General features: G+C 32.1%; 1 protein-coding gene across 4 annotated transcripts in view; it reads left to right on the top strand.

The window, feature by feature from the left end:
• The window catches only part of LOC109847256 (pentatricopeptide repeat-containing protein At1g10910, chloroplastic), a 14,378-nt gene continuing 415 nt past the window's right edge, over positions 398-14,360 (top strand). For all 4 annotated transcript variants that reach the window (XM_020416504.1, XM_020416496.1, XM_020416500.1 and 1 more), the window contains exons 1-10: positions 398-727; positions 841-925; positions 11,112-11,375; positions 11,529-11,831; positions 12,020-12,124; positions 12,273-12,372; positions 12,504-12,823; positions 13,015-13,191; positions 13,267-13,395; positions 13,810-14,050. In XM_020416504.1, coding sequence (XP_020272093.1) covers positions 402-727; positions 841-925; positions 11,112-11,375; positions 11,529-11,831; positions 12,020-12,124; positions 12,273-12,372; positions 12,504-12,823; positions 13,015-13,191; positions 13,267-13,395; positions 13,810-14,046 — 2,046 coding nt within the window. In that variant the 5' untranslated portion in view covers positions 398-401 and the 3' untranslated portion in view covers positions 14,047-14,050. The remainder of the gene's footprint in view (positions 728-840; positions 926-11,111; positions 11,376-11,528; positions 11,832-12,019; positions 12,125-12,272; positions 12,373-12,503; positions 12,824-13,014; positions 13,192-13,266; positions 13,396-13,809; positions 14,051-14,360) is intronic.

Below are 14,360 nucleotides of genomic sequence, written 5' to 3'. Positions count from 1 at the left end.
AATTATTTTGATGGTAATTCTTTCCGAAATTGATGGCTTGAGGGCTAGTTTTGCAAATACTGATATTCAGAGGGCATTTTTGTAAAAATTAATGATGTAAGGGGTGTATATGCAAATAACCCAACAATTAATCATAAACATTGATAATCTAATTTGTTATTACAACGTAATAATTATCAATAAAATGATTAAATTTCTAGCACCAAGTTGATGATTTCTTTATTTTAGAGGTAAATTTTTTTTTGACAAAGTTGATTATTTGAGGGGCAATTTTGCAGAGATATTTGGGGTATTTGCGTATTTTTACAAATAACGATGATCTAAGTGTTATATATATATATACACGCAAATAACCCTAGAATAAAAATATTTTTCTTCAAGATCGGGTCGGGTTTTAATAAATGGCGAACGAAACCCATTATCTGTCGCCAGAAGATTTTTCAGCCAACAGCAGATATCATCGCGAAAGAACGAAGCTTTTTGCTCGAAAGAGAGAGTGGATGATGCAGTGTCTCTGGATACTCTCTCAATCCTCCCTTACCCCTCCCCTCATCAGCAGCAAAAACCCTAAAAATGACGCAAAACTCCAAAGAAGCGGTCTTTTCTTTGTTAATTGTTCCAAAGCCCTAGATAAACCCCAAACCTCTCCAATATTTGTTGCAGATGCGAAGCAGGCTGCCATTGCTCGAGTCAAATCAGCCTCCGATTTGAGTTCCGCTCTCTCGAGGTTCGTTCTCTCAATTCCTTAGCTTTTTGGAGCTCGAAACCAGTTGAAGCGATGTTAAAATATTACCAATTTGATTAATCTCTTTCTCGTGCATTTTGATCGCGTATATGCAGTGCGGATGGAATATTGCAAGTTCAAGATTTGAACTTTATTTTGCGGTATTTTGGGGAATCAAGAAGATGGCACCAAGTTTCCCAGGTTTGAACAAGTCCCGTCATTTTTTCCCAGTTTTATTCCTTGATGGAAACAAAAAATGTACGTGCTTGTAACAATTTAGTGGTCGTTTAAGTTGATTTAATATTGCATGCTGATTTTGGTTTCAAGTTGGTTGCTTACTCCATGCCCCTTGCTATGTATCCTTCCATTTGTTTATGATGCATGAGATACAAGAATGTCTACGCAGAAGGATTCATCAATACTTAATGCATATTAGCATATATTCATATGTTACCTCATTAATATTTTGCAGAGTTTATAACACATATTTCTTTCGTCAAACTTTTTCACATAGTTGATTAAATTTATCGCTGAATGATGATGTTAGCAACCTTATAGATAGGCGCACTGAATTTCGTCCACGGAGAAGTTTTTTTGCTTCTAGTGATTGAAGGTGCATTAGCTCATCTAATAATCTAATATATAGTTTGTTGAAGTATCTCACGATAGGCTGGTTTGTAATAATTACAATAATAATGATAAATCTCATGGGTCAAAAGGAACACGGTTATCATTGGGTTGAAATGAGCAAAAATATCAAAAATTATGGTTATAACCCATGAAGTTCGCGGATTTTTGAAGATCTTGGGTAATAGCCCTTGAAAATCGCGAATTTTGAAGTGCACATAATTAGCTGCCATTGGATCAAAACAAACAAAAATTGTGGGCTATAAGCTTGTGAAAATCATGAATTTGGAAGTATGCATGATTATCATTAGGTAAAAACGAACGAAAACAGGCAAATATCACATGTTATAACCTAAGAAAATAGTGAAACTTGAAGTATGCATCCTTATTTATCATGAGTCAAATCAAACGAAAAGTAGCAAAACTTGTGGGTTTTGTGAATTTCGAAGTGCCAATTAATTGCTATTGTGTTGAAAGAAATAAAGATGGACAAATTTTTAGGGTTAAAGTCCACGAAAATTGTTAATTTTAAGGTACACATACTTAATTTCTATAGGGGCAACGAAACAAAATTGGAAAAAATTGCCAAAATCATGGGTTATAACTCCTCAAAATCATGAACATTGGAATAGTCATAGTCAATGTTTAAAAAGGCGGCAGCACGAGGCGAAGTGTTAACCCTTTGATGAAGCGAGGCTTAAGCTTCAAAGCATGAGGCATAAGCTTCATGAGCTTAAGTATTTTAATTTTAAATTTGTAAAATTATGAATATATAATATATAGTGGTACAATAATTTGCAAATATATATTCATGTCTTGATTTGTAAATAAGAATTAAATATGTGAAGTGGTAGAAATGAATCATAATAAACTAAGCTACTACATAAAATATATATTTTATTTTTACACTCACGTGGTCATATTGAAAATACGTAGGGGCATTATAATGTTAGACAAATTCTTTTCTATCCTCCTATCTTGTCTGATGCGTGTGCTTCAAAAGAAAAGTGCTTTACAAAGCGTGAAGTGCACACTCAATTATGCTTTAAGCAATAAGGTGTAAGCTTCAAGGGATAAATAGCTTCACTCTTGAGTTCCGAAGCATTTTCCTTCAAAAAGTTGCGAAGTGAGTCTCAAAAAAGTTTTTTCAAACATTGATAATAATTAATTGCCACTGAGTGGAATAAATGATAATGGATAAAAATCATGGAGTATAGTCTATGAAAAGCATGAATTTTAAAGTGCACATACTTATTTTCATTGTGTCGAAGAATAAAAATTAACAAAAATAGTGGGTTATAGGCTATAGCCCATGAAAATTACGGATTTATAAGTACTCATAATTAATTGTTATTTAGTCGAAACGAGTGAAATTTGAAAAAAATTGTGGATTATAACCCATGAAAATCGTGAATTTGAAAGGATGTAGAATTACTTGATATTGGAAGGAAACAAACAAAAATTACCAAAATCGTAGATAATAGCCAATCAAAATCACGAATTTTTAAGTAGTCATAATTAATTGTTATTGGGTTGAATGAATGGTAATAGACAAAAATATGAATTATAGTGCATGGAATTGTGAAATATTAAAGTTCGCATAATTAATTACTATTGGATCGAAACAAACAATAGTGGACAAAACCATGGACTAGCCTATGAAGTTCATGAATTTTGAAGTGCACATATTTTTTTGCCATGGGTCAAAAAATAAAAATTGTCAAAAATTATGGGTTATAGCCCATGAAAATCATGATTTTTTATGAAAGAAAATTCAATAGTCATTGGTCGAAACTAGGGGTGGGCAAAAACCGAAAAAAACTGGTTCAATCGAAAAAACCGCTCGAAAAAACGGACCGATTAACCGAACCGAATTAAATGGATGAGAAGAAGTCTCTAAACCGTCCGAACCAAATTAAATCGGTTTGGATCCGGTTTGAACCCTTGAACCGCCCAAAAAAACCCGACCCGAATTCTGTTGGACGGTTTAGAGACTAAACTTATACCTCAAAACTTTTCCTGTTATCATCCAATAGATTCAAACAGCGCAAGGAGCAGTTTTAAGCAACGAGTACAACAATATCACAGAAAAATATCCTTGAGAACTAAGTAAAGATTCAAATCAATCCAGAAAATTTGTTATTCACATGATGCACTTACAAAAGATGCATACGCTACATTATATGAATAATATCATACAAAACATCACTCCCCCGTGTAATTAAATAAACTTAAACTTTTGTTAAAAAATTTAGCAGAAAAGATCTTGAGAATTACATAAGATTCAAATCAATCACAAAATGTGTTATGTACATGATACTTACAAGAGATAAGCATGCTGTATTATATGAACAACATCTTTAAAACATCAGTTCTCTGCGTAATTATATCAACTCAAAACTTTATTCTAAAGATGATAACCAGTCTAATAAAGCTTTGTTGGCGAGCTCAGGAACCTCATCATGAGGACAATGCCCAGCTTGCAAATTCACAACAGAAGTCTTTGGATAGAACTCTTTGCAAATTCAAAACCGAAACCGAACCGAATTTCGGTTGGGCCGAATATTCGGATGAAGGGGAAAAAATCTGGATCTGGATGAGAGTTTTGAGAATCCGAAAAATTCGGATTGGATGCGGATTGGGCATAAAACCGAACCGAACCGAATATGCCCAGCCCTAGTCGAAACCATGAAAATAGTCTAAAATCATGGATTTTAACCCCTAAAAATTGTGAACTTTTTGGTACGCACGATTAATTGTATTGGGTTGAAATGAACAAAAATGAGCAAATGTCAATCTCTGAAATCACAAATTCTGAAATGTGCTATGTTACACAGACACTTCATTTAGGCTTCCGTATAAGTGCCTGGTGGTTATTCATGTCCATGTCTGACACTCCTTGGATACTTCTTGAATATATAGGTAAATTTACTCAAACATGTACTTAATTATATAACACATTTTAGATTTTAGTTTAAAAAGTTTGTGATACACTTCTTGGACGTATACAGTACACATCACCTCAAAATTTTGTAACTCGTTGGACTTGGGAGGGGGTTGTTTTAGCGCATACCTAGTTCATAAGCATGATTTGAAAGGGTCGTTTGGGTATCTAGTGAAAAAGCGAGCGATTTTTCAATTTATAATCTACTCGATAAAAAAATGTTTTAGGGATTTTAGTTCTCATAACATGTGGATGAAAAACAATATTAATCTCATATAGATTATTAATTTTAATATATATGCATATGACTATGTCTTCGTATCCTACCTTTTACAATTTTATCGTGTCCCATATCCGCGCCCATATTAGTACCGGCACTAGTATCCATGCAACATAGGAAATATGCTTACTTAATTGCAATTGGGTCGAAACAAAGTAAATCATGGACTATAACCTATGAAATCTGTGAATTTTGATACTTATTTCTCATTCGGTTAATATGAATGAAAATTAATAATTTGTGATTTTCATGGGTAACTGAGTAAAATTAGGCATATACTACAAATTCACAAATTTCATGGGTTATAACCCATAAATTGTCTTTTTTATTGACCTAGTGAAACAATTATGTGTATTTCAAAATTTACCATTTTTATGCGTTAAAACCCACGATTTTTGTTAATTTTCATGGGTTAAAACAAATTAGGTGTATACTTCAAAATTCATAATTTTCATGGGTGAAAATGAAGGAAATTAGGCGCATACTTCAAAATTTGTAATTGTCATGGGCTACAACCCACATTTTTATTTGTTTCAACCTAATGACAAATAATTATGCGCACTTAAAAATTTGTGATTTTTATGGGCTAAAAACTCACAATTTTTGTCATTTTTCATTCATTTTATCCCATTGACAAATAGGTATGCATGCTTCAAAATTCACGATTTTTATTGGTTAACCCAACGATTTTAGTTTGTTTCGACCCAATGACAATTAAGTAAGCTTATTTCAAAATCAGTTATTTAATGGGTTATAATTCATGATATTTGCTCATTTCTGTTCGTTTTGACCCCATGCATTTAATCATGCGTACTAAAAAATTCATAATTTTCAGGGGTTAAAACCCATGGTTTTAGACTGTTTTTGTTGGTTTCGACCAATGATAATTAAAATTTTATATTAAAAATCATGATTTTCATGGGCTATATAACTCATAATTTTTGTCTATTTTAATTTTTGTTCTTCGACTAATGGCAAAAAAGTTTGTGCACTTCGAACTTTGTGATTTTCATGAGCTATAGTCCATGATTTTGTCCACTATTGTTTGTTTCGACCCAATAGCAATTAATTATGCGAACTTTAATATCACAACTTTCATGCACTATATAATCCATGATTTTTGTCCATGATCATTCATTCAACCCAATAACAAATAGTTGTGTCTACTTAAAAAATCACGATTTTTTATAGGTTATAATTGATGATTTGGTAATTTTGTTTGATTCATTCTGATGTCAAATAATTATACATTACTTTCAAATTCATGATTCTCGTCAAATTTCGTTCTTTTCGACCCAACGACAATTAATTATGTGTATTTCAATATTCACAAAATGAAAAATAAGTATGTGTACTTCAAAATTTGTGATTTTCATGGGCTATATTCCACGATTTTTGTCCATTGCCATTCATTTGACTCGATTGCAATTAACTATGGTTAGTTCAAAATTCACGATTTTGATGAGTTATAACTTATGATTTTGACAATTTTTGTTCGTTTCGTGAAAAAAATTACATGGATATCAAAATTTGCGATTTTCATGAATTACAACCCAATATTTTTTTTTCAATTTTTTTCTTTGGCCCTATGAAAATTAAGTATATGTACCTTAAAATTCACGATTTTTCTAGGCTTTAACCCACAAATTCTATCCATTTTTATCTATTTTGATTTAATGACAATTAATTGGACATATACTTTAAAGTTCGTGATTTTTATGAGCTATAACATATGATTATTATTATTACTTTTTGTTCACTTTAACCCATAACAAATAAGCATGCATACTTCAAGTTTCATTACTATTGTGGGTTATAATATATGATATTTACCTATTTTTTGTTCATTTTAATTCAATGAAAATTAATCATGTATACTTCAAAATTCACGATTTTTATGGACTATAATACACAATTTTTATGAATCTTTGTTCCTTTTGACCAAATGACAACTAATTTTGCATACTTTAAAGAGTTTCCCCCCCTGGAAACCACCTTTAAAATAGGCATTGTACAGAAACCACCTTTAATTTTTAATTTTTACATAAACAACATTTGGTTTTTTGTCTCAATCAACCACCTCCTAGTCAAATTAAAAAAAAAAAAAAACCAAAAATAAGCTTACAAATGCATGTTTAAGGTATATGACTTGTATTCTAACCAGACCTAAACATAAGCAAAGTAAGTCATGTGTCTTGAATGAGAGTTTTAAATTGTATTTTTAGGTTTTCAGTGAAAAGTTTGATTGGTAGGTGACTGATTTAGGTATCTAGTTAAATAAAATGAGCAGTTAATTGGGCATACACTTAAGAATTTTGAAGTGTGCCTAATTATGAGAAGGGTCATTTAGGTATCTATCTAGTTAGAAGACAAGCGGGTTTTCAATTTATAATCTACTCAATAAAAAAAGTTATATGAATTTTAGTCCTCACAACATGTGAATGGAAAACAATATCGATCTTATATAGATATTAATTTTAATATGTATATAGTCGTGTTCCCGTATCTTACCTTTTATAAATTTGATGTGTAGTGTGTACTGTGTCTCCATCTGCACCTGTGCTCGTATCCATGCAACATTGTTTCGACCCAATGATAATTAAGTTTTCTTTCTTAAAAGATCACAATTTTCATGGCTATAATTAATATTTTTTTGTCAATTTTTATTCTTTGGGCCAATGATAAATAAGTAATGATACCTTAAAAGTTCACGAATTTCATAGGCTTTACCCCACGAATTTTGTCCATTATTGTCTATTTCGATCTAACGCGGTTAGTTAGGCTTTCACTCCAAAATTCGCAATTTTCGTGGATTATAACCAATGATTATTTGCATTTTGATTTGTTTTGACCCCTTCGGCAACTAATCATACGTACTTCAAAAATCACGATTTTTATGGGCTATATCCCACAATTTTTTTTAATATTCGTTCTCTTTTTGACTCAGAGACAAATAAGTATGCATGTCTCAAATTTCACAATTGTCATGGGTTATACGACCTATGATTATTTGCTTATTTTCATCTATTTTAACCCAATGATAATTAATCATGCATACTAAGAAATTCATGATTTTGATGCGATATAAGCTGTAATATTTGTCAATTTTCATTATTCAACCGAATGGAAAATAAGCATGCGTAACTCAAAATTCGTGATTTTTCATGCATTATAGTCTATAATTTTTGTCCATTATTAGTTCATTTTGACCCAATAACAATTAATTATGCAACTTTCAATATTCGTGATTTTATGGGCTATAACCCATGCTTTTTGTTTATTATGTTTCACTCGATCTAGTGACTAATTATGACTATTTCAAAATTTTGTGATTTTGATGGGTTATGATACAATTTTGGCAATTTGGTTCGTCTGAATGATAAGTAACTATATGTAGCTATATGTATATCAAAATTTGTAATTTTCATGGGCTATAAACCAAATAACAATTTTCTTTCTTCAAAAATCACTACTTTCATAAGCTAACCAACATTTATTTATCAATTTTTGTTCTTTGTGCCAATACTAAATTAGTATGCATACCTTAAAGTTCATGATTTTCATAGGCTTTGAACTGCGAAGTTTGTCCGTTTTTGTCTGTTCATGGCAATTAATTAGGCATTCATTGCAAATTTCGCAATTTTCATAGGTTACATTATTTATGATTTTTGTGCATTTTTTATTTTTTTGGCCCTGTGACGACTAATTATGCGTACTTTAAAATTCGTGATTTTGTATGCTATACTTCACGATTTTTGTTATTTTTTGTCCGTTTTGACCCTATGACAAATAAGAAGCGTACTTGAACTCTCACAATTGTCATGGGTGATAACTTATGGTTTTCATCCATTTTTTTCGTTTCGACCAAATGACAATTAACTAAGCACATTTCAAAATTCGTGATTTTATAGGCTGTAACCCACCCATGATATTGCTTATTTTCGTCTATTTCAACCCAATGACATCATGCTTATTTTCGTGATCTTCATTGGCTTAGTCCATAATATTTGTTTATTTTTGTTTGTTTCGACCAAATAGTTATTAATTGTGCGAACTACAATATTCGCAATGCAATGGGCTATAACCCATGGTTTTTGTCTATTATCGTTTATTCCAATTAATTATGATTGCATCAAAATTCGCGATTGTGATGGGTTATACCCATGTTTTTGGTAATTTTGGTTCGTTTCGTTTCATTGGTAAATAATTATACCAACTTCAAAATTCGTGATTGTCATGGGCTGTAATTTATGCTTGTTGTTAATTTTCGCTCATTTCACCTTAATGGCAACTAGTTATGCTACTTCAAAATTTGAAATTTTCATCCACAATTTTTAAAATTCGCATGATTCAAGGGTTATAACCATGATTTTTGTTAATTTTCGTTCATTTCGACTCAATGTCAGTTAAGTTTTCGTTCTTCAAAAATTGCACTTCATGAACTATAAGCAACAATTTTTGACAATTTCCATTCTCTGACCCAATGATAAATATGTATGTGTACGTTATAGTTCACTAGTTTCATGGGCTTTAAGCCCACAAATTTTGTCCATTATTTTGTTTCGGCCTAATGACAATTAATTAAGTGTACACTTCAAAATTCACAATTTTCATGGATTATAACACATAATTTTTGTGCTTTTTTATTTGTTTTGACCCAATGACAAACAATTATGCATTCTTCAAAATTCACGTTTTTCATGGGTTGTAACACACTTTTTGTTAATTTTTGTTTGTTTAACCCAATGACAAATAAATATGCATATTTTAAAATTCACGATTTTCTTTGGTTATAGCTTACAATTTTAGTTCGTTTTGACCAAGTGATAATTAAGTGAGCATATTTCAAAATTCGTGATTTCATGGGTTTTATGATCCATGATATTTGCTCATTTTTGTTCCAGCCAAATGCAACTAATCATGCGTTCCAAAAAAATATTATTTTCATAGGTTAAAACCTACGATTTTAGACTATTTTCGTTGGTTTCTAAAATCGTTGGTTTCGACCAATGACAACTAAATTTTTCTTCATAAAGAATTATGATTTTCATGGGCTATAGCTCACAATTTTTGTTCCTTGGCAAATGACAAATTCAAATTTCTTCATTTTCATGGGCTATGTGGTCCATGATTTTGGTCACTATTGTTTGTTTCAACCCAATAGCAATTAATTATGTGAACTTCAATGTTCGCAATTCGCATGCACTAATTTATGATTTTCGCCCATTATCATTCATTCGATCCAATGCCAATTAATTATGATTACTTAAAAATTCATAATTTTTGTGGGTTATACCCCGCGATTTTAACATTTTTTATTCTTTTCATTCTATTGTCAAGTAATTATACGTATTTTCAAATTCATGACTTTCATGAGATATAACTCATGATTTTTATCTAATTTCATTTGTTTCAATGCAATAACAAAAAATTATGTGTATTTTAAAATTCACAGTGTTCATGGGCTAGATAACCCACTATTTTTGTAAATTTTTGTTCTTCAACATAATGAAAATACACACACATACAAACATCAAAATTCGTGATTTTCCTGGGTTTTATTCCTTGATTTTTGTCCATTATTGTTCATTCAACTCATAAAAAATACTCGATTTTAATGGGTTATAACTCATGATTTTGACAATTTTTGTTCGTTTCATAGAATGAAAAGTACTTATATGTACATCAAAATTTTTGATTTTCATGGGCTATAATTTAAAAAGATTTCAATTTTCTTTCATTGACCCAATGACAATTAAGTATGTGTACCTTAAAATTTATGATTTTCACGAGCTTTAACCCACAAATTTTTTACATTTTTATCTGTTTCGACCCAATGACAATTAATTGGGTTTCAAAATTCGCGATTTTTATGAGCTATAATCCACGATTGTTGTTATTATTCATTCGTTTAGACCCCCTGACAAATAAGTATGCATACTTCAAGTTTCACTATTGTTGTGGGTTATAACATATGATATTTGCCTATTTTCGGTCGTTTTGAGCCAATGACAATTAATCATGTGTACTTTAAAATTCACAATTTTCAAGAGCTATTACCCAAGATTTTCAAAACAAAGTTTGCAAAATTCATGGTCTACAACCCCAATTTTTGTCAATTTTTGTCAATTTTTGTTCATTTCAACCAATTGTGGTTTTAGTAGGAAACCACGTATTTACACGAACATGTACATAGCTCATGCTTATGAGCCACTATCACTAAACTTGGATTTTGTAGAACTGCTGACACTATTTTTCAAGTTACAATGTACCTTACCGGTCTTAGTATTCAAAATTTTGAATAGTAACTTAGAGAAAACAACTCATAATCAGTACGTGATAAAATTCTGATTTCTATTAAGATCCTTGTCGCTTGTTACGTGTGTTAGTGCTATACAGATATGAAGGTATCACATGTCTTGCACATATGACTTACTTACTTATCTGTTGTGTACTTAGAGTTGAATTAAAGTCATGTTGGCTATCTCATGTTATTGCCCATTACGATCTGAAAAATATATATTAACATCTTGCAGGTTTTTGATTGGATGCTGAAAAACGAGAACGTTAACTTTGCTTCATATAGCAGTTTTATAAAGTATATGGGTATAAGTCGCAATCCGTTGAAAGCTTTGCAAGTCTACAATAATATTCCAGATAAGTCGATGAAAATTAACGTGTCAGTCTGTAATTCTGTTCTTGGCTGTATGGTAAGAAATGGAAGATTTGAGAGCAGCATCAAGTTGTTTGATCAGATGAAGGATGATGGCTTATCACCGGACTTGGTCACTTATAGTTCTGTATGTCACAATGACTCTATTACGATAATTCTAATTCTTGGTATTTCAAAGGAGTCACTTTTTGCACTACTATTCAGAATTCTTTTTCTTGTTGTTAGATGAGAATAGTGCAGTCTTAGTGGTTAACTCTTTCTCTTCTTTTTTCAATTCTAGCTTTTAGGAGGTTGTACCAAGTTGAAGCAAGGTTACTGTAGAGCAATGCAATTGGTCAATGAGCTTAAAGATAATGGTCTACGAATGGATGGTGTAATATATGGCAATCTTTTAGCTATTTGTGCTTCAAATAATTTGTATGAAGAAGCAGAGGTCCTTTTTCAGCAGATGAAGAATGAAGGTTATACACCTAATTTGTTCCATTACAGTTCTTTGCTAAATGCCTACTCAGAAGATGGAAATTATGAGAAGGCCGAACTGCTGATAAAAGAGATGAAGTCTTTAGGATTACAACCCAACAAGGTACCATTTGTCTGTTGTGTGTTCATCATTTCTGTATGATTTTAGGGTATCTTATAACCTGTGCATGTTGTTTTAGCACTTGGCCGTTGATACCAAAGTACCAATTTTCTGTTTCAAGGTTAGTTGCCATAGGAACAAGCTGTAATAACCATCAAGTTAAACATTTGAGTTTCTTTCTCTGCGTGCAGGTTATCTTGACTACTTTACTGAAGGTGTATGCCAAGGGTGGTTTATTTGAAAAGTCAAGGGTACTTCTAGCTGAACTGGAGGCTTTGGGTTATGCCAAAGACGAGGTACAAGAAAAACAACATTAAGATTCTAAATAGTATTCTTCAATATCATATTTCATTGAATGTCCTTTACCTTTACATTTCTATATCAATCATGTTATCAGATAAATTTTTTGCTTTGTAATCTCAGTAAATGAAATTCTATATGTAGATGCCGTATTGTCTATTGATGGACAATCTTGCCAAGGCAGGGCATATACATGAAGCAAAGACAATTTTTGCTGAGATGAAGGAGAAAAATGTGAAATCTGGTGAGTCTGGATCTGGCGAGTAGTAGTAATTTTATTAATTTAGTCATTAAAAGATGACCCATGCAAATTTTATTCAAAACTTATTGGTTGCTTCTATTTAGAAAAAAATGATCTTATTATTTTCCCTTCAGATGGTTATTCCTACAGTATCATGCTTTCTGCTTTATGTCGAAGTGGGCTACTTCAAGAAGCAAGTCTACTCGCAAAGGACTTTGAAGCTAATTATGGGATGTATGATTTGGTTACCTTAAATACCTTGCTTAGGGTTTACTGCAATACGGGTGATATGGATAGTGCTATGCAGACGTTGAGAAAAATGGATGAGTTATCTATATCTCCAGATTGGAACACATTCCATATTCTTATAAAATATTTCTGTAGAGAGAGGTTATATCACCTTGCATATCAAACTGTTGAGGATATGCATAGTAAAGGCCATCAACTAGATGAGGTAGATTTTCCTTGGTGTTGAGAATATGTATAGCACATCCAGTCAATAAATTTGCTCTTACTATTTCTTATTAATATCTTTCATTTATTTATTTACATTATATGAGCATCAGTAATCACTTATTGTGGGGCTTCTTGTAACTAAACTGCATTATCTACAGATTTCGTCTTAGATTTTTTTTTTCTTTCCAGGAGTTATGTACTTCTTTAATTTTGCAATTGGGACGAGCTGGCGCGCCATCAGAAGCACTTTCTGTTTATAATATGTTGAGATACAGCAAAAGAAGACTCTGTAAATCTCTTCATCAGAAGGTATTGGACATTTTAGTTGCAGCAGGTCTGCTAAAAGAGGCTTATGTTGTAATGAAGGTATGTGATATTTCTTTATCTATTAACTTGATTTCTGAACACTTCTGGTTAATCTAGCGGTTGTTGATGGGACAGGATAACACAGAGTGTATACCTTTGCGTTCTTTGGAGAAGTTTGCAATTGCATTTATGAAGTCAGGCAATATCAATTCGATAAATGATGTACTGAAAGCATTTCATCGTTCTGGATGCACAATAGACACGGTATTAAGATAGTAATCCTGGAATTCTTTTCTGGTACATCTAGTTTTAGCCTGCATTACTGTTTTGAATATATCCGTTACCTTCCAGTTGACAACAAATGAAACAATGGTATGCTGTTGAAATAATGTTCATTCTGCCTATAATATCTTCTGCAGACAGTTGTAACCATACCCATATCCTGAGCTTGCTACTTTTTCTTCTCCCTGAAACTGACCAATCTATGTAATTGCTTGTGTAGTAAAATTTCTTGATGAAAATCAGAAATATCTATGTTTGATATACTTTTTAAACAGAACAGCTCACCTCCCCACGTGCCAACGAAACCCTAGTTTTAGCATGGGAACTTTGAGCTTTCAGAAATTGCATATTTTTTGTCACCTATTAAGCGTAAATAATATGTGTGTTTTTCACCAGGAGATTTTCCGAGCAGCCATTTCACGTTATGTTGCGAAACCAGAGAAGAAGGAACTGCTCTTGCAGCTTCTGCAGTGGATGTCTGGACAAGGATATATTGTGGATTCGTCGTCGAGAAATTTGCTTCTAAGAAAATCTCGTCTTTTTGGTGAGAAGCACCTCATAGCAGAAATTCTATCCAAACAGCATATGATGTCAAGAAAATTGAGAAGTGGCACAGTCACGAAAGAGCCTTGACATGGTAGGTGCCAGTACGTTTTTCTTTCTTATATTTTTATGTAGTTTGCTAGATCTCCATGCAATGCTGAAAGTTTCTTACATTGGGCTTGCTAGATTTATACCTCTGATAGCTAGAACCATTGTGTGTTATTTCTTTGAGCATGCACATTTTTGTCTATGGACTTGGTTCCTGGTGGCTGGCCTCAGGATGAAGCCGGTTTACTAGAGTAATTGTCTTCATTAGCGAAAACATTGCTATTCCTTTTGGTTGGCTGTTGGGTATCACGACATCGAATGAAGACAATTACTCTGGTAAACCCATGCCACCCACC

Source organism: Asparagus officinalis, chromosome 1 (assembly GCF_001876935.1).
Source record: "Asparagus officinalis chromosome 1, Aspof.V1, whole genome shotgun sequence".
NCBI classification, from domain to species: domain Eukaryota; kingdom Viridiplantae; phylum Streptophyta; class Magnoliopsida; order Asparagales; family Asparagaceae; genus Asparagus; species Asparagus officinalis.
Note: the sequence above shows the minus strand (reverse complement) of the source record. Positions and strands in the feature narration are given on the sequence as shown.